Source organism: Mus pahari, chromosome 19, assembly GCF_900095145.1.
Source record: "Mus pahari chromosome 19, PAHARI_EIJ_v1.1, whole genome shotgun sequence".
NCBI lineage: Eukaryota > Metazoa > Chordata > Mammalia > Rodentia > Muridae > Mus > Mus pahari.
The window spans coordinates 40,628,235-40,654,439 of record NC_034608.1 but is presented as its reverse complement, the minus strand read 5'-3'; the positions used below and the strand labels follow the sequence as shown (position 1 = coordinate 40,654,439).

Below are 26,205 nucleotides of genomic sequence, written 5' to 3'. Positions count from 1 at the left end.
CCTGGAGACTACTAGAGGAGTAACACTAAACACTACATTGAGCTATGTGGTTTGTTACATTAGATGTAAGACAGTCATCCTTCCTAGGCATGGTGGTGTGCTCCTAGAGACCCAGTTACTTGGGAGACTGAAGATAGGAAGAATAGTTGAGCCCAGGAATTTCAGACCAGCATAGATAACATAAGACACTGTATCAAACATTGCTTAATTAATAAGTTAATTAAAGCAGTCAGCAAGTTTTGATTTATCAGCAGAAATCTTTGTTTTCCCTATGTTTCTAATTCCAGAGTGGCATGTGACTGCGCTGTTTGCCCTCTGGGGATAGTCACACAGTGCAGACACAGGATCTTTCAGGCCTGCCTGGGTGGATGCTGTCCCCCTCAAATGGTGGGACCTGTAGTGGCTAGCACTCTGAGAATTAGCTTGAAGAAATCAAGCAGAAGCCCCCCGCTGCTCATGTCCTCTCTTTCTAGGCTGAACCATCCCAATGTGGTGGCTGCCCGGGATGTCCCAGAGGGGATGCAGAACCTGGCACCCAATGATCTGCCTCTGCTGGCCATGGAGTACTGCCAAGGAGGAGACCTCCGAAGAGTGAGTCTTCTGGGGTTGTGGGATTGTGGGATGTTGGTCTATTTGGGGCGCTCTGGAACACTGGGAGGAGAGACAAGGAGAGATCTTTTGCCATCATCCAGGGAGTTTAAAGAGTCAGGGAAGTAGCTTCACTTACTCGATCTCCCTCTTCTATGCCTTCTTTGGGGTGATTTCTGTACGTGTAAATCAAAAGGCTGAGTCAGAAGTGCCCAAAAAAGGCTGAAGATGAGGCCATGCCACACGGTCACTAACGTGACAAGGAAAAGTTACCATCAGGCCTGGACCACAGGAAGAAACTGAATGAGTCTCAGAACACACTCTTCCCCTCTGGCACATGAGGGCCACTGCAAGCTTTTGGGGTTGGTGTCACCACTGTCCAATGGGGAGGGACTTTCTTCACAGACATTACAGTGCTACACAGAATCACAGCGGGCAGGAAGGGAGCCAGCTTAGTCACCAGAGAACAGGGCTGCAGTTCCAGGCCTTCCTGACCCACCTCGGGGCTTCCCCTTTCCCTCTCCTGTCCTATCTCCTCTGCTCTCACCCCCACACTGGACAGTGAGTGTTGGCCACTCTCCCTTGTCACAGGGACAGTTCTGTGTGCCACCCAGATAGAGAATCCTTATGCTTTCACAGGGTGCCTGGTTTATGGTGCCAACATACTGGCACCCAGATAGAGTTCCTGCACTGCAGGTGAATGTCATGGCTCAGAGACACTAATTAGGCAAAGCCCTGGCTGCATACAGCTGTGGAGTAGAGAGAGCCTGAACCACAGGCCATGTCAGGTGCAGGCGGCTTGCTGTCTGTGAACCCGGGTCATGTCAGTTTTGAGAAAAATAAACTCTCCAAGTGAGTTGTTTTGTTTTGTTTTTTAATCTATTCTTCCAATAGCTCCATTCAACTCTATTCTTAAAGAGCCTCAGCATATGGCTTGGCCGCCCCTTCACATCTCTCTTTACACTGCAGTTTCCCAGACTCAACGTCATGTGCTGCGCTCTTCATCCTTCCGGGCCTTTTGACTCATTTTATAAAAAGAAAGTTTCCATGAATGACTCTGCCACTGTTGGGGTGGGCATGTCCCGAGAACGACATGGCCTGGGGACAGGATGTACCCTGTAAGTAGGTTGATAACAGTAGAGAAATGGGGAGCTTGACCACCCAGTGATTCTGTTGCCGACCGTTGGCGGTCATCCAGTTGCTCACTGTGGTTAGTGGGAAATGCACCCATGCTGTCCTAGGCAAGGACTTCAGGCTGGAGTGGTTGGGTGTGGCCAGGTGACGGAGGGACGGGGTGTTCGGGAGTGCAGGGGAGGTATGCACTTGCCCTTCTAGGCAGCAAAGAGCTCGTAAGCCAGGGTGAAAGATGATGGAAATTTCAGCATGACTCTTGGCTTCAGCAGTGTGATCTAGGGAGAGGCAGGATGTGATTACATAAAGGACCTCTGTCCTTCTGTCCTTCTGTCACTTCTGGCACTGGGGAGAGGGGCCTGTTGCCCAGAGCGCCTACGAGCTTCTTCTCTTTCTTCCCTAAATAAGGTAGCCCGTCGTTTCTTTTTCTCAAAGGTTCAAAATCTACATTATCTCTTGGCACAGTGGTTCTCTGCCTTCCTAATGCTACTATGGCTCTTAGTGCCGAGCCTCATGTTTTGGTAACCTCCCCCCACCCCCAGCCATAACATTATTTTCACTGCTTTTATTTTGCTACTTAGGAACTATAGTGTAAATATCTGTTCTCCAATGGTTTTAAGCAGCCCCTGTGAGAGAGGGTCATTTAACACCCCCCCCCAAAGGGGTGGTGGCAGTCATTTAGAGCCACTGTCTTAGATAGGCATGGTACATTTCAGAATGAGAGTTCATTTCAAGGCTTAGGTCCACTGTGCTCAGCTTGTACCTGTAGTGCAGCCATGGGGGAAGGAGGCTCTTTCTTCAGATTTGAGATCAACTGCAGTAGTGTGGTGAGACCTTGTTAAAAAACCAAAACCAAAACCAAAACAAAAACCACAACCCCCAAACAGACCAAAACTGTAAAGAGTGCACTGTATGGTCCAGAAGTGGAGTACTCTGGGATTATCGTGGATCTGGGTGTCAATCACCACAGCTGACTCACGGCCTGGACAAGCCGGAGAGCCAGGACCGCAAAGGATCAAAGTTCACCTCACTTTACAGCCCTGCCTCCCGGCTTCGTGTGCCAACTGATAACGGCTCCCCCGGCTCAGTGTCTTCACCTCAGAGGGAGCCGTGGGCCTCCTCAGGGCGGGGATGCTGGGAAGAGCCCACTGAGTTCATCCCTACAGGGCTAGGTGTGATGCCCAGGCACGTAGCAAACACCCATTCCCTCCCCTTAGTGAATTGTCCAAGTGAGACCCTGTTAGCAGAGCGCTTTGGTGAGTCTTTCTGTACCCGTCCTTTCTGCAGGGCTCTCGAAAGCAAACTCAGTTGCTATTGGCATTTGACCCTGGCCACATCCTTCAGACTTGGAGCCGAAGTGAGGCTGATTCAAATACTTCCTGTCGGGGTCAGGGAGGTGACGCCATGGCTACCCATAGACTGCTGCCTCACTGACCCAGGAGCTCCCTCGGAGCCCTGGTGTGGTACCAGTACCTGTCTGTCTGACTGGCAGAAGACACTGGTGAGCTTCTCAGGGCTGTGTGATGCTCCACACTGACAGCGTCTCTCATGTTTTCTGCAGTACTTGAACCAGTTCGAGAACTGCTGTGGCCTGCGGGAAGGAGCCGTCCTTACCCTGCTGAGTGACATTGGTAAGTTCCACCCTAGAAGCAAGGCCAGGCCCTCCCAGGTAGACGTACAGTTCCCTGAGAGTCCAGTCGGGCACAGGGGGAATTGTTTGTGTCCTGTGGTCTCTGCAGAGGGTGTGGTGAGGTATACAGAGGGCCTAGTGGATTAAGGGGACCAGCCAGGGCTGAGTTGAATTGTAGTGGACTCAAATAGAGTTCCTTCCTTTCTAAGTCACGGTACAAATGACTGTGTTCAGAGTGAGAGATTTCCTTTCCCACTCAAGAGCTCCACTCCCTACCTTCCTGGAACAGCCAGGGAAGTGGGACATCATCTGGACAGCTTCACCCATGGGCAGTGAGGTTTTCTACCCTCACCTTGGCGGTTATTTGCCAACCACAGGCGTAGACAAACCCACTTCTGTTTAATACACTGGGACCATGAGTGTCCCTGGATGTAGGTGCTTTTGGTCCCCTGAGAAGACTGGCATCAGGGAGGAGAGTCGCATGGGCCTGCAGAGATGTGTGGTATCGCCTAGATCCTGTGACTCCAGTGTAAACAGATGGTCAGCTCTGCCTCTCACCTAGAGAAGCAGATACTAAAAGTGCCACAGAGCTGCTCGGGGCTTTAACATTGATGATGGTGATGGTGATCATAATCATGATTTTGATGATCATGATGGGGGTGGGGAGATGATGATGATGATGATGATGATGATGTCGTTTTCCATGGTTGGTGGTGCAAACTGATAGTTTGGGCTCTAAGAGTCAGAGTTACCCAGAAATTATCTTTGAATACATGTTCCCCGTTTTGGAGAATGACTCCATTTTCACCCCTCCCCCACTCTGTTCTTCTCAACTTGTCTCATGGTTCGTTTACTCAAACTTTGTTTTTCCAGTACAGAAACGCAGACCGTGTGAAGTGACGTATGAAGTCATACTCCCTCCCCTTAGACTTCCCAGTCGTTAGCCTTTACCCCGCCTAAATGCGCTGTGCTCTCTAACCTCGCAGTCCAGGAGCCTCTCACCTCTTCCAGAAACTTGGCTGCCCGCCTGGCTGCTGCCTCTTACGGCACTTCTTTGGCTGGAGGGGAGGCAAAAGGGCTGTTGGAGGGGGGGTGAGGACTGGGGTCAGGCAACCATGTATTTAAGGCTGAGGTCTAAGCAGTCTGGCATATAAAATATCCACCTTCCCCTGCATCGCATTGTTTGCTTTTGAATGAAGTCCTGTGGAGGGCTGGCAGTATTAGTACGGTCTTAGCTGACTGAGCAGCCACCTCTTGGCCTCCGACTCTCCCGTGTGTTTTGTGTATGTGTCTGCCAGAAGGGCCCTGTCTGTACACCTGCAGGATCTAACCCAGAGGTGTGGAATTCCACTTCTCTTCGTGACACCATGCCTCATTCTCACCCACTCATGTTGCGTAGATGTTTACTTGATTGTGTTTCTTAAAATCAGCAGCCAGACTGCTAATTTGCTTGTGTTAGATTGGGTAAAGGCAGGCTAGAAATTCGGGGGGGTAGAGGGGCTATCTTGTCTCCAAGGGCAACATTTGCTTCTTCTTGGTTACAGCCTCCTTCAGTTATCTTTCTTTGATACTATCCCCTGAAATATTTTTCCTCTATGAATTAGGTTACTTAAATGTCTATCACATAGCTAGTAGAAGTCTCTAAATGGAACTGGTGGCTCACACCAGTGGTCTTAGTACTTGAACGATAGAGGCAAGAATATTGCTGTGAAACCCAGCATTGGTGGTGCCACGCCTTTAATCCCAGCACTGGGGAGGCAGAGGCAGAGGCAGGTGGATTTCTGAATTCAAGGCCAGCCTCGTCTACAGAGTGAGTTCCAGGACAGCCAGGGATACACAGAGAAACCCTATCTCGAACCGCCCCACTCCCCCCCCCAAAAAAAGAAAATTGCTGTGAATTGAGGGTAGCCTGGGCTACAGTGGAAACCCTGTCTCAAAGGAACAACATTTAAAAGTCCTGCCTGCTTGGTGCAGGTGGGACCCGTGGCCTCTCACACGCCAGGCATGCACTCAACGTCTTAAAATCTGAGCCGTTAGTCCCCGCTTTGTCTCTAGCATCCAGAGAAGTGGTGGCTGGTATATATCACCTTGTCTGTAGATATTTATAACATCAGTATGCCCCAAAAGGATTTAAAAGATGTAAGTACTCAGTCTTTTCCCCAAACCGGACATCCCTGTAGTCACACTCCGGGCTTGCAAACCAGTTCGTCCTCTGGTAAGCCATGTGGCCTGAAGCTCGGGACTCAGACTTTCAGAATGTTTGTTTCCTTCGCTGTAACAGAAACATTGTCTGCCTCTTTAGAGTCGCTGCACATAAAATGAGATGCTGTACATCAGCTCATAGCAAGGCGCTCTTCGTAAGATGGAAAAATAGTAAATGGGTATAGTCTCCTTTCTCCTTCCCTCCCTTCGGGATCGTGAGAACCCTCAGTCCCTACTGTGATTTATGAATGGGGTTGGAGCCAGCAAACCCATCAGGTGGGAGTTGCCCTTCCTGGAACCGGCGGCTGATCAATCTTCCCCAGACCCATTTCTCACCCAGCATTCCTGTCCTATGACTCTGTTTGAAGTTGCTGATAAATTTCCATCTTACTTGTGTACCACCCCCCATTTCTGGTTTGGTCCTAGGCCCATCAGATTTCTTTCCTTGTAACTTCTCCTAAGCCAGCCCGAAAGCGTTACTTGGAGCTGCTCAGCTAAGAACCCGTCTGTATCCTGGGCACACTGTGACCTGAGTGCAACCCTAGTCCTCGACGCAGGAGTCACCACAGCTCTTCCCTGCCTGGTTGACGTCAGTTAGTTATAAAGCCACACTCTCGGCCACAGGGTCCAGATTCATTGATTTCCCATTTGGGTTAAGTTTATTTGCCCCTAATCTCTGGACCCTAATTTCTTAGGACAGCTACACATAGAAAGCACCATCATGGAACCAGACACAGATTCTCGCTGTGAGTTTTAAGCTGCCAAATACAGCTCCAATAATTTATATGTCAGAAAATGGGCAGACACAGATGAAGCCTGCCTCCTGCGCAAGCCGGTTAGATTGATGCCTTCCACTGACAGAACCTGGGGCAGACGTAGAGGCAGCGCCAACAGTTCGGACTTCCTGTATTATGACCCTGAAATAGCCTGTGGGAGTTACAGTTCCACTAAGCAGTCTTGTTTATTGTCCTTTAGAAAGCACTGAAGTGTTTTCTTCCTGCCAGTGAAGTAGTAATTCCCTAAGCAGTCAGGACTAAGGGGCACGTGGCTGCCCTCCTTGTCCTACCACAGAGCCTTGGTCAGTGACCTCCAGTCTGTCACTGACCTCATGATCCTCCTGCCTCAGCTTCCCAGATGTCAGGACTACAGGTGTATTGCACATGCCCCAGGCCATGCCCTATCTCCCACATTACCTTCTTTCATTTTCTTCATTCCCTCCACCCCCACCCCATCCCATTTACCTTTCTCTGTGCCCACAGCTCATTGTACAGTCAGACTGCCTACAGCTCATTATACAGTCAGACTGTCTGCAGCTCATTATACAGTCAGACTGTCTGCAGCTCATTATACAGGCAGACTGACTACAGCTCATTGTACAGTCAGACTGCCCACAGCTCATTGTACAGTCAGACTGCCCACAGCTCATTGTACAGTCAGACTGCCCTCAGCTCATTGTACAGTCAGATGTTTAAAGACCTTGCCTGTCACAATGCTTGCTGTTTTAGCCACCTAAGGGCTACTCAATCCAAGAAAACACTTAGAATTGTACCTGTCTGACTCCTTTAATCCCAGCGCTCAGGGCAGAGGTAGGCAGATCTCTGTGAGTTCGAGACCAGCCTGCTCTACAAAGCAAGTCCAGGACAGTCAGAACTTGTTACACAGAGAAACCTTGACTCCAAAACAAAGCAACAAACAAGGACCCTGACATCTTTGGCCTTCACGTGTACACACATCACTTGTGTGAACATATACACCACACACATACTCAAAGAATTGCCCGATATAATATGGATCTGTCATAATGTACCTAGGTATTTCTTGATTATAACTAAATTTCAGCTTATTTCTCTAGCTGTTACTCTATGTTATGCAGTATCCGTATATGTGTGTTATCATGCTGTTTTGGGAGAAAGACCTTTCGAGGCAGATTCTCCATACGAGCAGATTCTCATGCTCCCCTTGAACTCCTGGTCACCCTGAAATTCCTGAGCCCTGATGAATTACAGGCACCACCATGTCCAGATTTTCTCCCTCTCCCCTTTTCAAGATGGCAAGCACTCTGTCACTGAGCCACTTTCCCAACTCCCCTCTCCTTTGTGATGTGAAGAAGACTGAACTCGGGTTTGCTAAGCAGTGGTGTTTTCAATTTTGTAAGCTAGTTTTTCAGAGGCAGAAACTGTAGTTTAAGCCAGATGGATGGATGGATGGATGGATGGATGGATGGATGGATGGATGGATGGATAGATGGTTGGATGGATGGATGGATGGATGGATACATGGATGGATACATAGATGGATGGGTGGATGGGTGGATGGATGATGGATGGATGGATAGATGGAAAAATAGAAAGATAGATAGATGATGGATGGATGATGGATAGATGGATGATGGATAGATGGAGAGAAAAGAGAAGAAGAGAGAGAGGCGGAAAGACACACACACACACACACACACACACACAGAGAGAGAGAGAGAGAGAGAGAGAGAGAGAGAGAGAGAGAGAGAGAGAGAGAATACTTGTGCCCCTTCCAGCAGTGTGGCAGAGCGCCCTTGTTGCTTCACTCTATAGTCTTTGATGTCAGCATGAGCAGCTGTCCACAGCCTCGCTTGCCATTCATATTCCATTTGTGAGAGAGCTATCTTCCCTCCACCTTTGTCCCCTTCTGGGTATCAAACGGAGGCCTTCATTCTCATAGGCAGGTGCTCTGCCACTGAGCTACATACATCACAACCTCTCTTTTTACTTTTGATCTTGAAACAGTCTCACCAAGTTGTCCAGGCTAGCCTCGAGTCTGTCTCAGGCTCCTGGGCAGCTAGAGTTCCCAGCCATGCTGTCATACCTGGGTCTTTGCTTGATGCTGATGTTTTGTGGGTTTTTTTTTTTCCAATGGTTAAAGAATATTTTAATTTCATTTTTTCTTCTTTATGATTACTTAATTGATTTACTTGCTATCCCCTTTCTGCTGGGCTTTAAGGGCTCCGTTTACTGTGGAGTATATGCTACAGATATTCTTTCCCAACTCCCTGGAATATATGCTGCAGATATTCTTTCCCAACTCCCTGGAGTATATGCTGCAGATATTCTTTCCCAACTCCCTTTGCCTTTAAACTTTATGGTGTCTTTCACTAAGAATTTTCAAAACATTTTTGTGCCACTTCCAGTGTCCCCTCCCACTCTGCTAACTGGGGTCTATCGCAGGCTGGCCTTGATCTCTCTAGAGGATGACTTTAACCTGCTGATCTTCCCGCCTCCCAACTGCTCCCAAACACCACCACGGCTTGTCTTTATGCGATACTTCAGCACTTCATGCACACTGGGTGAGCACCGTACTAGCTGAACTACATCATCAGAGGGTGTGTCAGAATCTCACAGTTGGAATTCTGCTCTCTTGTCCTGGTCCCCTTCACCCAACATGAACACTGTCAGCCACAGGCCACTCAAAAGTCAGAAAATGTGTCAAGACAAGACGCACCGTATCGTCTCATGCAGGCTAGTCAATTCTGAGACAGAAAGCCTTTTCTAGACATAATAAAACATCACTCCCCGTTGCTCTTCCTCAGCATCGGCTCTTAGATACCTTCACGAAAACAGAATCATCCATCGAGACCTGAAGCCAGAAAACATCGTTCTGCAGCAAGGAGAGAAAAGAGTGAGTGGCGTCCCGGGGCTCAGAGCACCGCAAGGGCCGCGTGAGCTGCTCTGGCCACGTGGGCTGCTCTGGCCCACATGAAAGGGCTGTATGTGTTTTGGAGGTTGCCTGTATCACACTGGAGTTTTATTTTCATCTTTATGTTCTCCAGCTCTGAATGTAGTACATTGTTAACTGCCTAAGTCGTAGGAATCTGATAAGGGAAGTAATGTTTGTTAGTTCATGTCCACCCTCAACCTAACACTTCTTGGAAAGAGACTTTTACCCACATTTGACTTGCGAGCCTCATCTTTTGGTGAGCTGAAGTGAGCTGACATTGGCTGTGGATATGGCCAAGAAGAGACACACAGAGCCGGCATCGGCCCATCTTGGACATGGTCCAGCGTGGCATCACACATGAGCTATCTGTAGCCCTTCTTCTCAATGGCTGCCCTGCTCAAGTGTGATCATAGCCTCTCCATGGGCTTGGATGCTATAGTCTTCCCCAGCTCTGTTCAACCGGGTGTCAGCCTCCCTCACAATTCTCAGCCCAGCCCATGACTGTGGCAGGCTCATGGAGCAATCATCCTTCCAGGAATCCAGGGGCTGCCTGGCCTCTCACATTACCAATTCAGGCTTAGTGATCCTGAGGGCTGATACGTAGGTTCTTAGTTGATTGGTGGCAGACCAAGAAAAGTATCTGCCCAACATTTATAGTGCCCCAAATCTACCCTGCTGAGGGTACTCTCCCGTGAATGCTGTGGCTCTAAGATGTTTAGGGACCAGTGTCCTTTGGGAACCCAGGAATGTCTTTGCTCCGATGGCAAACTGCCTTCTTACAGCCTTCAGATTTCTTCTCCCCACCCTTCCCCTCCCTTCTCTTTTCCAGTTAATACACAAAATTATTGATCTAGGATATGCCAAAGAACTGGATCAGGGCAGTCTGTGCACATCATTTGTGGGGACCCTGCAATACCTGGTAAGAAATGGGCTCCAGTGTTTGCTTCTCTGTTCGCTGATGTTTATGTTTGTGGGTCTGTCTGTCCTTCCTACCTGTCTCAGTCTTGCTGGCTCCATGGGTATTTAGAATTGATAATTTACTCGTGAATGTTTTGTGCCCTCTAGAAAGACTTAGTCTCTGCCCCGATGTGAGAAGGGCTGTGTCTGTGTGCCTTTAGGAAGATCCTGGAACCTCTCTGTGCTACAGGGTCTTATCTGATTGTATGTGGAGGCTGAGTTTCTTGGAGGGTCTCAGGAGCCAGGGAGGAAGAGGTGGGGCTGTGACTTCCCTTCCGTGTGTCATGGGGTCTGAATAACGGAGTATTATCCGAGCAACTCATTCAACAGGAATATCGTGTGTCAGAGATTGTACTCAGAGCTGGTATTACAACAGGAAGAGAAATAAACTTTTTCTGCTTATCAAGAGCTTGGCATTTAGCCGGGCGTGGTGGCACACGCCTTTAATCCCAACACTTGGGAGGCAGAAGCAGGCGGATTTCTGAGTTCGAGGGCCAGCCTGGTCTACAAAGTGAGTTCCAGGACAGCCAGGGCTATACAGAGAAACCCTGTCTCAAAAAACCAAAAAAAAAAAAAAAAAGAGCTTGGCATTTGAGGAAAAACAAAAGAAAACAGACATTTGTTACCGTGATGCACAGATAATACAGAAAACACCATTGTCTTGGATACCACTGATTAAAAACAAAAAACTCGCATTGTGTCTAAGGATGTATACAGGGAGCACCTAGCTAAGTCTTGGCCCTCAGGGGAAGGGCTAAAGTGGGAGACAATGGCTGTAGCAGGAGGGAGGCGATGCCAGCAGAGGCGTAGCACATTGGAAGATGCAGTAGGGTGGCTGGGGCTCAGAAAACAAAGACAGTGTCTGGAGGTGAAACTGGGGAGAAAGGAGGGACAGATTATTGCCATCTTTTAAAAACTAACCTCGAAAGTTTTCAACTGGGTTGTGAAAGCCCTGGAATAGCATCGAAGGGCCTCTCACTGGAGAAGCTGGCTCTGAATGATGACGTGGAGGGGAATTGTACCAAACAGGAGAATGGTTCCAAGGAGGAGAACGGTTCCAAGGAGGTTATTGGCACCCGCTCAGCTGCTCAGGGCGTGTAGGGAGGTAGAGAACGACTAAACTCAGGAAGTGCTTACCAGGCTGGTACACAGCGTTACACACCCGTCATCTCAGCACTTGCCTACAACCCGAGTGCTTGGATGGCGGAGGCAAGAAAAGAACAAGCTTGGGGCTAGCCTGGACTACACAGTGAGATCCCATCTTTAAAAAAAAAAAATCAGGGGTGGCAGTAGATAACAGAGACTCTAAGGAAGACGTAGTAGTAGCCTAGTTATGGGTGATAACAGCCATCAGACTGTGATTGAATAGTAGAAAATAGTAGAATATGCAGTTTGATAAATGGAAACAAGTCGAAGGTCATAGGGCTAAAGGAGCGTAAGCATCCTATTTCCTAAGGAAGAAATTATGTCATTTTCCTGAATCCAGTCGTGTTTCCCACCCAAACCTACCAACTAGAGTATTGGATCCCTGTTTCTCTGCTGCTGTATGGATGCAGCTTTCTCAACGGTGACCGCAGTGACATTATTCAGGCCCCGTATCCACATGATATAATTATATACATCCTGCTCCGTATGCTCTGGGATCCTCCATAGCTCAGCAACAATTAAGTGAAGTGAACCCACGCTCTGACCATCACTGACGAATCCTTGCCTGGCTCCAGGGACTTGACCTGACTAGGGCTGGCAAGGGAATGAAGCCACGGCTGACTGACAGGCACCTCTGAAGCTGCCTGCGTTATAACAGAAAGGCAAGGTTATTCACGGGGTGGCGGAGATGGGTTTGGGTCTAGCCAATCTTCATAGGAGCAGTCTCCATGGAGAGGAGCGGTCTCTCAGCGGTCAGTGTTGGGGCGGGGAAGCTATAATGCACACACTTTTCTGCACACACTTTCAGCAGTCATTCGTGGGCCCCCTAGGCAAGCTCTGCCATCTCTGACCCTCACCTCTGTGGGGAGGGCTTTACTGTTTCCCCCGTGGGTCTAAGGCTGTGGTCCCTGACATGGCAGCGCCCACAGCAGCAGCACACATTCACTCAGACTCCCTCTGCATCCCACTCAAGACACTGAGTGAAGCTGTCCACTTTTGAGAATTAAAATGTCAGCCATGGCCATGCCTAGAGACTGAGCTAATATTTTGTCCAAGTCTCCCCTGCTTTCGACTCCCTGGCCCTTCTGTCTTACTTGCCCACGTAGGTCATGCATGGTCTTTTTCCTGCTCATGGTCCTTTCTGAGATGTTTCTTTCTGTGTGTTTCCTTCAAGCCTTTGGAGCCCAGTTCATGGCCTGCCTGGCTTCATCACCCTCCTAAGTCACTCTAGCTCCCTTAGCCTGGGCCTCAATCGCGCGTCTTGGTTCTTTACTGCTTGACCATAAATTTCCCATCTTGTTGTATGGCTATATGTTACCTGACTCAGGGTTCCTTGGTCCAATATATGTGCTATACATTTGGTGTGTACAAGCTGATGTCGTTTTGTCTGCTGGACATAGCTTATCTCTCCATCTCTATTCAACACCCATGGACTGGGTACTGCATGTAATCTTCAATAAGTCTCTGAAATACCACCTCATTCTTAAATGGGGGAAAAATTAAATAACTGTGGCATGCACAATTGATTGACTCTGCTCTACCTTGAAGTGACCCCTCAGGAGCCTAACCCCTCATTAGCGTAGCCTCATTGTGACTACGAAGTACAGAAAATCAGTTACCCACAGCCGAGCCTGCTTGGGTTCACTTGAGTGGGCCTACTGTGCGCTGGCGACGATGGCAGGAGGCTGACATCCTCCGTGAGCTGGTGGCCCTTCCGTCCAGGGAGAGGACAGCATAGGCTCCCACCTGTGTTCCAGGCACCAGAGCTTCTGGAGCAGCAGAAGTACACGGTGACAGTTGACTACTGGAGCTTCGGCACCCTGGCCTTTGAGTGCATCACTGGCTTCCGGCCCTTCCTCCCTAACTGGCAGCCTGTGCAGTGGTGAGTAGGCTTGGCCCGGGTAGGGGGGCTGGCTTGAGGGGACCGTGAGCCCCGGGCTCCATGTCTTATCATTCGGTCCTTGTCCGGTCTCCAGGTTAGGCCTGAATGGTCTGTGGTTCTTTCTCCCCTAGGACTCAGCCATGGCAGTTCAATCTTTCCAACCTTGAACAAGAGTGGCCACCAACTGTTACATGTCTAACATTAACCCCAGTCTAACAGGGTCAGGCTCAAGGAGTCGGTCCACTACAGACCATGTGTCGCCGTGCGTTTACACTGAAGATGAAGGCGAATTACTAGTAAAGAGAACAGAGGTGCATGCTTGGCATGTATTGAAGGAATATTTACATGTGTAGTAAAACTTATTGACAGTAGATCTTCATATAGAAAGTTACTACTTAAGGTAGTTTCTGCACTAGTGATAAGCTCACATGTTTTAAGCTTCAAAAGAATAAGAAAATATAGGGGAAAGATTGTCTCATCAAAGTTTCCATACCTCCTGGTCGCCTCCCCGTAGGCCATGACAGCCACTGGCCTGGGTGCTTATGTCCTTCCTGGCAGCTTGTGCTTGATTGTCTGTCTGGTGACATCCTCTCTGGGTTTCAGTGGTGACACGCTTTCCCTGGAATCTACTTGTGCTGTGCAGTTTGCCCCACATTAATTCTGTTGCATTTTTGGAAGATATAGAAATAATGAAAAGTCCAGAACTTGGTAGCATATATACTAAAATTAGAAACCTTTTTAAAAAAAAAAAANAAAAAAAAAAAAAACCATAGAAAATAATCAGCTATAGCCAGGTGATCTGGAAACAATCACTAAACATCATTTCTGTCCATCTTAAGAGAGTCTAGCTCCTTATACGCCCTTTGATAGAGCCGCTTCTCTGCTCACAGAGAACATGCTGTGGTCTTCCTGGGCTCTGGGAGGTCTCTGGTCTACTCAGTCACTGTGGTGTACTTCATAGCCAAAAGACTGAGTGGTTTATAATTGTGTTTCTTTAAAAAAATAAACACCACGAATAGCATCCCTGTAAAGCCGTTGTTCAGACATAGCTATTTGTCTAGTTATTCATAGATTTGTATGAATAGAACTAAGGCTTTTAAAGAGCACACACAAAGGCTTTGATGTATCTTATGCCACCTGCCAGAAGCGGTTGTACAAAAACATGCTTCAGCAGGAGTGTGCCAAACTGACCTTTTCCTTGTGCCATTCTCAACAGCAATGTCTTCCTTTAATTAAAAAAAAAAAAAAAAAAAAAAAAAAAAGACAAGTATTTACTCCAAGGAAAACTATATGGTAGAAGATGACAGTAACTTCTGGCCCTCCTGCTTCCAGCTCCCAGAAGCTGAAATCACAGGCATGTGCTATCTCACTCAGTTTTATTCACTGCTGGGAATGGAACCCAGGACTTTCTTGCATGCTAAGGCAAACACTTGACCAACTGAACCACATCCCCATGAAAATATTTCTATATTCTTCAAAGCCTGGCCTTTGAAGTCAGTTCTAGAAGAAAGGTTTGGGCGGTAGCAACGGAGACCACCTCTACAGGTAAACCCACACTCGGGCAGCACAGAGGCAGAGAGTGTTCTCTGGAAAGCCCACTGTCCTACGGTAACTGCTTACCCACAAGGCTTTGGTCTTTCAAGCCTGTGGTTTCTGCGATATGGGAGAATTAGGTACTTAGTTCATAGTCACACATTTTAATGTAACCAGAAAATAAAATAGCTTTAAATTGTTCGTAATATACTGATTTCAGTTAACCAAGAGATTGGTTGTTTTGTCTTCAGTTCAAAGGTCAACTTTTCCAAGTTGGTGGACTCCGTCTCTAGAATGGAGGAAAACATCACAAATGTTGAACTTTTCTCCACTTATAACAAAATAAGTTAGTCTGTATAGATCTGAAAACACCTTTAATGGCCTGGCATCTCTATAGCTTGTCTGTTGTCTGTGTGATCTTTCCCCTAAAACCACCCTTACTTGACTTCAAGATGCCAAGGTTCACTGGAGCCTCATTAGTCGTTCTGTGGACTAATTATGAGAAGACCTTCTCCTGGGTTTTCAATGTTTGGTGACATTTTCATCACTCAAATGACAAGACATGCAGTCAAGCAGTACATGCATTGCTTAATGCAGCCATTGAGTCACTGCTAGGGGACTGTGTTCTGTAGAAGCATCTTGTTAGAAGCCTCAGAGACCCTGACCTGAGTTCCTCCCTGAGCTGGATGCCAGCGGCCTTTGTCATGCAGACAGCACCTTCCATACTTCCTGCCTGCCCTGGGTAGAGCACCCACTGTCTGCCAACTGTAATTGTTTAAGGCTGAAGCATTTTGTTTTTAATATGAATGACCCCTTTTAGGGGAAGGATATATTTGGACTTTTAGATACTAGAAATTATACCAAATTTTGAGCCCTTTAGTTCTGTCATTCTGTAGAGTCTCTAACATTGGACAACACATACTCAGACTAAAAATAATTTCACCACATGGGGTCATCCCCAAAACCAAAGGAACTCTGGCAGAGTGCTTGGTCTTTCATGAAGCATTATTCAAATTTAAGTTGGCCTCATTACCAAGAAGGTTGGAAACCACTTGGACTTAATTTTTCCCCTTCCAGAACTACTTTAAATACTTCAGGAATGCCCCCACGTTAGAAAATATAAAAGCTCATTTATTCTAGAAAAAAAATGTTAGCCATATACTTTTAAAGGGAAGTGTGGGCCTGCTCGGTAGCTAAGTAGGTAAAGACTCTTGTCCCCGAGCTGTCTCTGGAGCCCCGGTGATGGAATAAAAACCAGTACCCTTAAGCTTCCCCTGAGATGCATGCCATGTAGCAAGTGTGCGCATGCATGTGCATGAAGACATATATGCGCACACACACATAAATAAATAAATGTATGTAATTTTTAAATGAAGTAAAGTACATGTGTACTTATTTTACATTTCAAATAAATGTGATGTATACACAATGACTGTGGTTCAGAACCTCCAAATTATCTTCTATCCAAACACGAGAGCTGTCCCAGGGAGATGGCTTGGCAGTTAGGAGCACTTTCTGCTCATCCAGAGGGACCTCGGTTTGATTCCCGGCACCTGATCAGGCAGGCAGCCCACAGCCCACAGGAGGCATGTATCCTCCTACACACACCTAAGTGCAATTGAAAATGACTGTTTTCAAATGGAAGCTGGTGCCTGACAACCGAGGTGCAGAGGAAATGAGAGAAATGGTCAAGAGCACTTGGTTGCCCGTGCAGCATTACTCAGACTTAGGTTGTCTCTGTTAACCCTCCACATAGAGGTCAGCGGTGCCTCCTGGAGACTTAGGATGAGAGGCCGTGAGTGGGCCTGCTCAAGGTCTCCTGCAAGATCTCATTTGGGCAGCCCCGAGCACATTCTGTTTAAATGCTGTGGACTGAACCAGGGCCCTCCTGCTAAACTCAATGCCTCTGAGCTAAGCCCCTTACCGCAGAGCAGACCACTCACAAACGCTCCTGCTGGACTCAGTGCACTGAGCTAAGCCCCTAACCCACAGTGCAGACCACTCACAAACGCTCAGAGAAGCATCCTAACAGCGTGCTGCCCACCGTTTTCCAAAAGTATACAGTTGTGAAGTGACATTACACGTGTAAACTGGGTACTTGCCACTGAGTGACATAAAGGACATCTTAAAATGACACCTACAGGCACTCCAAAGTCCGGCAGAAGAGCGAAGTGGACATCGTTGTTAGCGAAGACTTGAACGGAGCAGTGAAGTTTTCAAGTTCACTACCCTTCCCCAATAATCTTAACAGGTAAAGCCATGGGGTATCAGTCTTATAGCTCTTCTCTGTTTAGAACTACAGGTTTGAGGTAACAGCTGACTCCTTTTTATTTTAATTTTATATGTTTGAGTGACTGGTGCCTGTGAAAGCCAGAAGAGTAGTCAGACCCCTTGGAACTGGAGTTAGAGATGATTATGAGCTGCCATGTGGACATTGGGAACCAAACATAGCTCTTAAGCACTGAGCCATCTCCAGGCCCATGCATAAGTTTTGAATGGATATCAGAATACCATCCTGTGATTGAGAACTTGGACCAGTTTATCTCAACAGTAGACATAGGATGGATTTCCATATCTCATCTTCCTAGAAGTCTTTTTTTTTTTAATTGTTAATTTATTTGATTGGTTGGTTGGTTGGTTGGTTGGGTAGGTGGTTGGTCAAGTGGATGAGTGGGTGGGTGGGTGGTTGATTGGGTAGTTGGTTGGTTGGTTGGTTTTTTTTTTTTTTTTTTTTTTTCTATGGTGGAGATGAAGTCTCTGGTTTTGGTTTTTGGGTTTTGTTTTGTTTTGTGGTTTGGATTTGATTTTTTGAGACAAGGTTTCTCTGTATAGTCCTGGATGTCCTGGAACTCACTCTGTAGACCAGACTGCCCTGGAACTTGGAGTTCCACCTGCCTCTGCTCCCAGTATGCTGGGATTAAAGTCACATGCAACCCCCTCCTGCTGGAATCCCTGGTTTTGTTCATGCTAAGCAAGTGCTCTACTAGTGAGCTACATTCATACCTCTTAAGCTGTCTCTTTACGAAATTCACAGAATAATTTATTTGTTTGTCTTATTGTTCTTATTGATCTTGTTCTAGTTTATTTTCTGTTGCTTTTCTATTGCTACAATAAACACTGTGTGGTGGTTTGAGTCTGTCCCAGGGAGTGGTACTCTTAGGGGGTGTGGCCTTGTTGGAGTGGGTGTGGCCTTGTTGGAGTGGGTGTGGCCTTGTTGGAGTGGGTGTGGCCTTGTTGGGGTGGGTGTGGCCTTGTTGGAGGAAGTATGTTACTGTGGGGGTAGGCTTTGAGACCCTCTTCCCTCCTAGCTGCCTGGGAAGCCAATCTTCTTCCCTTTGGAACAAGATGTAGAACTCTCAGCTCCTCCAGCATCATGTGTGCCAGGCATGTTGGTGCACACCTTTAATCCCAGCACTGGGGAGGCAGAGGCAGGTGGATCTCTGTGAGTTCGAGGCTAGCCTGGTCTACACAGTGAATTCTAGGACAGCCAGCAACTGGGATCCCTTTGTGCCCAAGAAATGTTTATAATACCCCAGATATGTAGATACATAAAGTATATAAATCAAGCATCTACTGATAATAAATCATAAATCTTAAAAGAGTCCTTTGGTGTATATATTTTTTAAAGACAGATATTAAATTTTATTAAAGACAAATATTAAAATATTCAAATATTAAACTTACATACTAATGAGATTATTGAAATGTATGTGCTTCATTTGCACAAAGAAATCTTGGCCTAATTTTTTTATATTTTCTTCGTATGTGTGTTTACACATATGTACACACAGAGACATGATGCTGATCAGGAAACCACGGAACCAGGCAAGCACCCCACCCAGCTCTCACAAGCCTTATCAAAGCTTCGGGGTCACTTTCAGGTTTACTGGGGTGACCCTGTCGGAAAGGAGAGGAGACGATCCGAAACTTAACTTGTTTGGAAATGTCTGTATGTCTTCTCTCAGTTCACTCATTCTCATTTTCCATAATTAATTTGGTGGCCACCATGTGTGTCATGTTGAGACACACTCAAGCCTGTGCTTGCTTGCTTTCTTGCTTTATTTTTTAGAATTTATTTTTATTTATATAAGTACACTGTAGCTGTTTCTAGACACACCAGAAGAGGGCATCAGATGCCTTTACAGATGTTTATGAGCCACCATGTGGTTGCTGGGAATTGAACTCAGGACCTTTGGAAGAGCAGTCAGTGCTCTTAACCACTGAACCATCTCTCCAGCCACCAAAGCCTGTGCTTTCTTTAAAATGAATGTCTGTATGTTCTCACATATGTGTGTCGAGTGTGTGCAGGTGTGTGTGTGCTCTGGAAGACACATATGTGTGTTGAGTGTGTGCAGGTGCTGTGTGCTCTGGAAGACACATGTGTGTCGAGTGTGTGCAGGTGTATGTGTGTGCTCTGGAAGACACGTATGTGTGTTGAGTGTGTGCTCTGGAAGACAACCTTGGCTCCCACTCTTCAGTCACTCCCCACCTTCTCCTTTTCAAGGCTGAGTCTCTCTCTGGTCTTTAATTCAACAAGTAGGCTGAGCTGGCTGACCCCTCAAGGATCCACTCGTCTGATAGAAGCATTTCTTATGTGAACTCCGGGATGGAACTTAGGTTCTCGTGTGTGCACAGCAAGCACCTCACTCGAGCTGAGCTATCAGCCAAGGCTGTGTGTGCTTCAGGATTGGCACAGGACAGCAGCCCAGCTCAGGCCTCTCTTCCCTTCGCTCCCTTAGTGTCCTGGCTGAACGGCTGGAGAAGTGGCTGCAGCTGATGCTCATGTGGCACCCTCGGCAAAGGGGCACAGATCCCCAGTACGGCCCCAACGGCTGCTTCAGAGCCCTGGATGACATCTTGAACTTGAAGGTGAGTGCAGAGCCCAGGCAGCCCCGAGGCAGCAGCTGTGCTCCCAGTGAGGCACCGCAGTCTTTCCAAGGAAGGGAGACAGCAGGTCAAGGGCCACTTGGCCTGGTGAAGAGATTCAGGTTCCTCTGACTCTCCAGACTAAAAAGAGGACAGGAAAACTGGGGTGACTGACATGTTTTAACATCTCGCTATTGAGGAAAAATGGGACTCAAACTAGCTCTTTACCAGCAAGTATGGCGTGGGGGTCAGGGTAGCAGAGAGTCTCGGCAAATCCATGAGCCTTTTGTAAGGAATTTTGATTTCTGGGATAGTGAGATGGCTCATCGGGTAAAGATACTTGTGGCCAAGCCCCATAACTACATAATGGAAAAGAGAGCCAGCTCCTTCCAACTGTCGTCTGCTCTCCACACACGTGGTGTGCCGTGCGCATGTGCTCCCCCTTCCTAATATGCATATGTCTCAGTTAGGGGGTTACTGCTGTGAACAGACACCATGACCAAGGCAACTCTTACCAGGACATTTAATTGGGGCTGGCTTACAGGCTGAGAGGTTCAGTCCATTATCATCAAGGCAGGAACATGGCAGTGTCCAGACAGGCAAGGCACAGGAGAAGCTCAGAGTTCTGCATCTTCATCCAAAGGCAAACAGGAGAAGACTGGCTTCCTGACTGCTAGGATGAGGGTCTTAAAGCCCACGCCCACAGAGACACACCTACTCTACCAAGGCCACACCTCCAAATAGTGTCACTCTCTGGGTCAAGCATATTCAAACCACTGCAGCATACAAACACACAATGTAAGTAAATGTTAAGGAAATTTCTTCCCAGTAACATCTGGGTTGTGTTGCAGCTGGTTCATGTCTTGAACATGGTCACAGGCACCGTTCACACATACCCAGTGATGGAGGATGAGAGTCTTCAGAGCTTAAAAACCAGGATCCGGGAAGACACGGGGATCCTGGAGATAGACCAGGAGCTGCTGCAAGAGGCAGGGCTAGTGCTGCTCCCGGACAAGCCCGCTACTCAGTGCATCTCAGACAGCAAGGTGAGTCCTGACGTCTTCCTGCGCCCTGCTTGCTCTGTTTCCCTCTGACGTGGTCTCCTAGGACACTGTCAGCATTCCACATTACTGTTCTTCCTATAACAGTCATGTACAGTGACACCGTGTACAAACTGCTTGGTGGGTCAGGAATCCCAGGCAGGTCGCTAAAAGACACAAATCATTCCATACTCAGTTTGTCCCTTCCAGACCACGAATACTTTCTTGGGCTTCCATTGCCAAAATCATGTTCTGCTCTTCTAGTCAGCCAGTGGTATTTATTTATGACTACACAGCTATGCTAGACACCTGTGCTAAGGCCGTCGATGTGTGACATGGTGTCTGCCCCAAGGTGTGGAGTAGTTATGGAGGCCACAGCCTTTGCACAGGGAAGTGTGATGTGTTCAGGTCACAGGAGAAGCAAGCAGAATAAAATAGAACATGATGTAAGTCAGGGGCAGGTTCAGATCAAAAGGGTAGGAGAGAAAGCAGGCTGAGTCATGCGTGCTTCTTAGGCTAAGATGCTGTCCTCCATGTGCAAGTGGAACTGCTTTAAGACCGTGTAACTGGAAAGGAAGGGTGAGATCCCCAGATCTCATTGTTTTCTTGTCCCTCTGCAGACACACGAGGGCCTCACGTTGGACATGGATCTTGTTTTTCTCTTTGACAACAGTAAAATCACCTATGAGACTCAGATCACCCCCCGACCCCAACCGGAAAGTGTCAGCTGTATTCGTAAGTGCATCATTTATTAAAATCCATCAGTTGCGATATTTAGGATAAAGTTGGAGAAAAACGTGGTTGTTTGGTTCTGAGTGTGTAAAGCCTTCTTTACTTGGAATGTGCAGAGAATAGTCCAGGCAAAGGTATTGGTTAACTGCCTCTCTCTAGCGGTAGGCAGAGGTTAAGAAATACCACCTACTTCTGTGATTCATTTTTGAGGTTGCATTTATATTTCAATAACTAATGTGCATTGGAGGGTAAAAGCAAGAGGGTCAGGAGCTCAGCCACATAGGATGTTCGAGACCAGCCTGGGCTACATGAGGCTCTGCTTATAAACAAGAATTATATTAACATAGGTACATGATACAAAAACAATACAAAGCCTCAAAAGATACCCAAAAAAGAATACACACTGAAAAGTGAACACTCGGGCTCTAGTCCCCAGCCAGGAGACTCGCCTTCCGTAGAACTGCTGCTACCAAGTCCTTGGGTATCCCCCTCAGAGACCACGGCAACGACACAGACATGCACTGTTCTGTGTGTCCCCCCTCACCCACGTCGCTCATTTCCTCTCCCTCATGTTGAAGGGCTGCACAGTGCTCCGTTGCGTGTTTGTTTGGTGAGCAGCTTAATAACCTAGCCCTGTTCTCAGCCCCCTTTCTCTCAGATACATACTTGGAGTAAACAGACCAAAGCGCTAATGTCTCCGAGAACTCCCAGACTTCTTGATGATTTAAATATCTCTAGTATTTCTGGCTTCATGCTTCATGTTAAAGTACTTGCTTAATTAACTTATTTGTCACCATTGGGGGTCATCTGTGCCACACTAGAGGTGTGCACCTATAGAGGTCAGAGGACAACTTTGGAATAAGTTCTTTCCTCCTGCTTTCATCCACGTGGTCCCAAGGACTGAACTCTGGTCTCACCCACTGAGCCATCCCACCCGATGGTGTTCTTTCATATTTCAGGAAAATTCCATACAACTGCTACTGACCTTTTGGCTACATTATGGGCTCTCCTTTCTTCAACTCTTTTCTGGCCCTCTTCTATCTTTCCAAACCCCTGACTCTGGGTAGGAAAGAAAAAGGAGAGGGCAATGACATTGTTAGACTACTTCCTGGTGGCTAGCGGTGTCGATTTCCTTGGGACAAGTTTGATCTTCCCAGACAGGACATTTAATTTCTTCTTTTTGTCTTTTTTCACATGACAACTTGACACACCTCAACCAACCAGCCAATCAGCCAACAGCTCCCCCCTCCCCCTAATGTCACACATTCAGAAAAAAAAAACAAAAACAAAACTATCTGCAGCTGACAGAAGTCACACCCCTGCTAGATCGTGAGGCAAATCACAGTCAGCTGCTGGGGACAGTCTGCAGCAGCCCTGTATCCCACACCTAGGATTAAAACAAAACACATTCTTATATTTCTGTGTTTTTAATTAAAAAAAAAAAAGCTCACTATATACAGCCTTAACTGTGCTGACAGTAAGAGCTTCTGTTGACAATCTATGGCGCGTGTGCTTGTGTTTCTTTCTCCACGTTGTCCCCAGCACAGGCTGACCTTGAACAGCAGACCTCCCGGCTCGGCCACCCGAGTGCTGGGATTGTAGGTGCGCACCACCATCAAATCAAGTGGGAAGCTTTCCGTTGGCCATGCCTACTGCTAAGGGAACACCGAGTTGTTTAAACTAATAACAAACAATACCTGTGAACCGATGTAACACTATAGCAGTTACATAACTTGTAAAAATACCAAGGATGCTGTGGGGCAGGATGTGGTTCCCTGCAGCTGGTTTCCCCTCTGACAACTGTTTGTTTCCAGTTCAGGAGCCCAAGCGGAACCTCTCCTTCTTCCAGCTGAGGAAAGTGTGGGGCCAAGTCTGGCACAGCATCCAGACGCTGAAGGAAGACTGTAACCGACTGCAGCAGGGACAGCGAGCGGCCATGTACTGCGCCAGGCTGGCTTTACCTAATACGTTTTAAATTGTTTGTTGGCCTGACTCTAGAGAGGTGGCTGAGGCAGGGATCCAGAAGTGACTCTGAGGGACTCTGGTTTGGACGGACGACAGGGAGTGGTTGGGTGGCCTGGCTGGAGGGCGGCTCTTAGGCTGGCTAAGGCCTTGCTTAGAGAATGGGGCAGGCGTGCTGAACCCGGGTCTGCACAGCCAGCTGCGTGGCATTTGGAGCTTAGAGAAGCTTAGTGGGCCTTGGGTTAACAGTGATGGTTAACCGGAACTTGCTGATGGATTCGCCAATTAGGACGAAAAGCCTAGGTGTAGAGTGTCACCTACTTCCAACTTTGATAGAGACCCTCACGTGTTTCTAGGAGGCTGTTTTGGTCACAGTGGTGGCTACAAGCGACGAGCCGAGGCTCCCTTGGCAAAGCGTTTTTTGTTACTATACAGGAAGTGTGTACTCAGATGCCGAATGCGTCCCAAGGTTCCGTGCCTGTGTCTTCCCGTCCTTGCAGGATGAATCTCCTCCGGAATAACAGCTGCCTCTCCAAGATGAAGAACGCCATGGCTTCCACGGCCCAGCAGCTCAAGGCCAAGCTGGACTTCTTCAAAACCAGCGTCCAGATTGACCTGGAGAAGTATAAAGAGCAGACGGAGTTTGGGATCAGTGAGTGCGCTCTGCCTGCCTGCCTGCCGTGAGCCGGAAGCCACTTCTCTCCTCCCGGCTCTTTCTTCCTGACGTTTCTCTGCCTTCACTTTCCTTCACTTTCTCTCTCTCTCTCTCTCTCTCTCTCTCTCTCTCTCTCTCTCTCTCTCTCTCTCTCTCTCTTTCTCCCACCCCCTTCTTTGCCCCCTTATAGTTCAGTTTTTAACTCCTGTTTGAGTTTTATGATGTCTCTGGTTTTCATTTTTTTTCTTTCCGTTTTTCTTCCAGCCTCAGATAAACTGCTGCTGGCCTGGCGGGAGATGGAGCAGGCTGTGGAGCAGTGCGGGAGGGTAGGAGACTCACCCCAGGGCTCTGTGCTCCCGGCACGGCACGGCGGGAGCTTAGCGCTACCATCTTCCACTCCCTTATCCAATACTGGCTTGAGCTGCTTGTCAAAACTCAGCATTTCCTCAACACATCCTCTGACCCTAACCTGACTTGCTGGATGGATGGATGCAGAGTAGAGAGAGCCCTGCTGGGTCCAGACCTGAGAGCTGGGCAGAGTTGTTCCATATTTAGGAAAGAAGGCAAATGTCAGGTGCCCTTGGGAGAGTCAAGGTCTCCAGCTCCCACCTCACAAGGTTTCCTCCCAAATTTGTCGGAACATGGAATCTGTAAGGAAGAAAGGGTCTAAGCAGAAGTCTCAGGATAAGTATGCCTTAGGTGCCATTTCAAACCCCTCTTCACCAGACTAGAGCAGTGTAATGTGGGGCATCATGCATAGATCCGAGACCCTGCCTGCCAGAGCGTCTCCTGCTCCAACTCCTGTGCACTGGACAGGGCCTTTTCCTACGGGTCTTAGGATGTAACTGTAATTGAGACCCAGTAGGTCAATGCTTACCTAAAGGTACACAGACATGAGGCCAGCCAAAGGCTCAGTGGGTAAAGGTGCTTGCTCCTATAAGCCTGATGACTGGAGTCTGATGTCCAGAACCCACGTTTTAAAAAGCCGATAATAAGCCGGGCATGGTGGTGCATGCCTTTAATCCCAGCACTCGGGAGGCAGAGGCAGGTGGATTTCTGAGTTCAAGGCCAGCCTGGTCTATAAAGTGAGTGCTAAACAGAGAAACCCTGTCTCAAAAAACAAAAAACAAAAAACAAAAAGCCGATAATAGCATGCACCTGTAGTCTCAGTGCTCCTCCAGCAAGATAGGAGGCAGAGACGAGACAGTTGCTGGAAGCTCACAGGCCAGCTACTCTGAAGTACACAATGTGTCAGAACCAACAAGAAGGACTGGCCTCAGAAACTCAGAACGAGACACTCCACTCCTGAAAGTGTTCTCCAGCCACCACACACATAGGCACTGTGGTACACAGATGCCAGCACACACACACGCATGAGCTTATGCATGCAGGCACAGTGATGCGTCTTATTCAAAGATGGTCGCCCTATACATAGCTCCTTTTGTCTAATTCTGAAGAACTGTGTGTCTTCCGCGCCAGCTTGATAGCTTTAGCACCCGCTTTTGGTAGGCACAGTAAAAGAAGACAACGTAATGTGCACTGGACATCACCTCTGCCCGACAGTGAGCTTATTCTATTGGTTTTAACTGTGCCGTTAAGCCCATTGAAAGTTTGCTTCTAGCAGAGGAAACTGGCTTACAGTTAAGGAACCTCTGGGGGGCTCACGCTAGTAAGTGGTAGCCATGAGATCCAAGCTTGGAGCATCTTATTCCTGAACGCACATTCCTTCCTGCCAGTCAGCCGAGGGTGTCCCCAGCCTGCCCAGCCTGTCTGTCCCCCCAGGATGCCCTCTGCCCATCAGGTGGCATGAGCACAGCTTTCCCATCAGGAGAACGACGTGAAGCACCTAGTGGAGCGGATGATGGCGCTGCAAACCGACATTGTGGACCTGCAGAGGAGCCCGATGGGTCGGAAGCAGGGGGGCACCCTAGATGACCTGTGAGTTCAACTGGGGAGGGACAGGGATGACACTGTCCCCCAGAGCACACTGACACCCTGCAGAGTTTCAGGAGGTTCTGTGGGGTGTAGGTCCCAGTGAATCGCCTTGGCTCATTCTCTAGGATAAGCTGTGACAAATGGCTATCACTCTGAACCTTGTCCCTGCGAAGTGACAAGGAAAGGTGACCTCACAGAGTGGAAGGAGCCAGCTGATAACTTTTAAAGGCTGTGATGCTCTCTCTCTCTCTCTCTC

The 26,205-nt window shown here is 47.9% G+C and overlaps 1 protein-coding gene across 1 annotated transcript in view; it reads left to right on the top strand.

The window, feature by feature from the left end:
- The window catches only part of Ikbkb (inhibitor of nuclear factor kappa B kinase subunit beta), a 45,983-nt gene that overhangs the window by 11,532 nt on the left and 8,246 nt on the right, over window positions 1–26,205 (top strand). Inside the window, exons 4-16 of the mRNA XM_021218627.1 lie at window positions 474–591; window positions 3,281–3,350; window positions 9,114–9,202; window positions 10,071–10,160; window positions 13,102–13,226; window positions 16,903–17,010; window positions 19,499–19,628; window positions 20,477–20,671; window positions 21,286–21,400; window positions 23,212–23,335; window positions 23,860–24,011; window positions 24,279–24,340; window positions 25,843–25,952. Coding sequence (XP_021074286.1) covers window positions 474–591; window positions 3,281–3,350; window positions 9,114–9,202; window positions 10,071–10,160; window positions 13,102–13,226; window positions 16,903–17,010; window positions 19,499–19,628; window positions 20,477–20,671; window positions 21,286–21,400; window positions 23,212–23,335; window positions 23,860–24,011; window positions 24,279–24,340; window positions 25,843–25,952 — 1,488 coding nt within the window. The remainder of the gene's footprint in view (window positions 1–473; window positions 592–3,280; window positions 3,351–9,113; window positions 9,203–10,070; window positions 10,161–13,101; window positions 13,227–16,902; window positions 17,011–19,498; window positions 19,629–20,476; window positions 20,672–21,285; window positions 21,401–23,211; window positions 23,336–23,859; window positions 24,012–24,278; window positions 24,341–25,842; window positions 25,953–26,205) is intronic.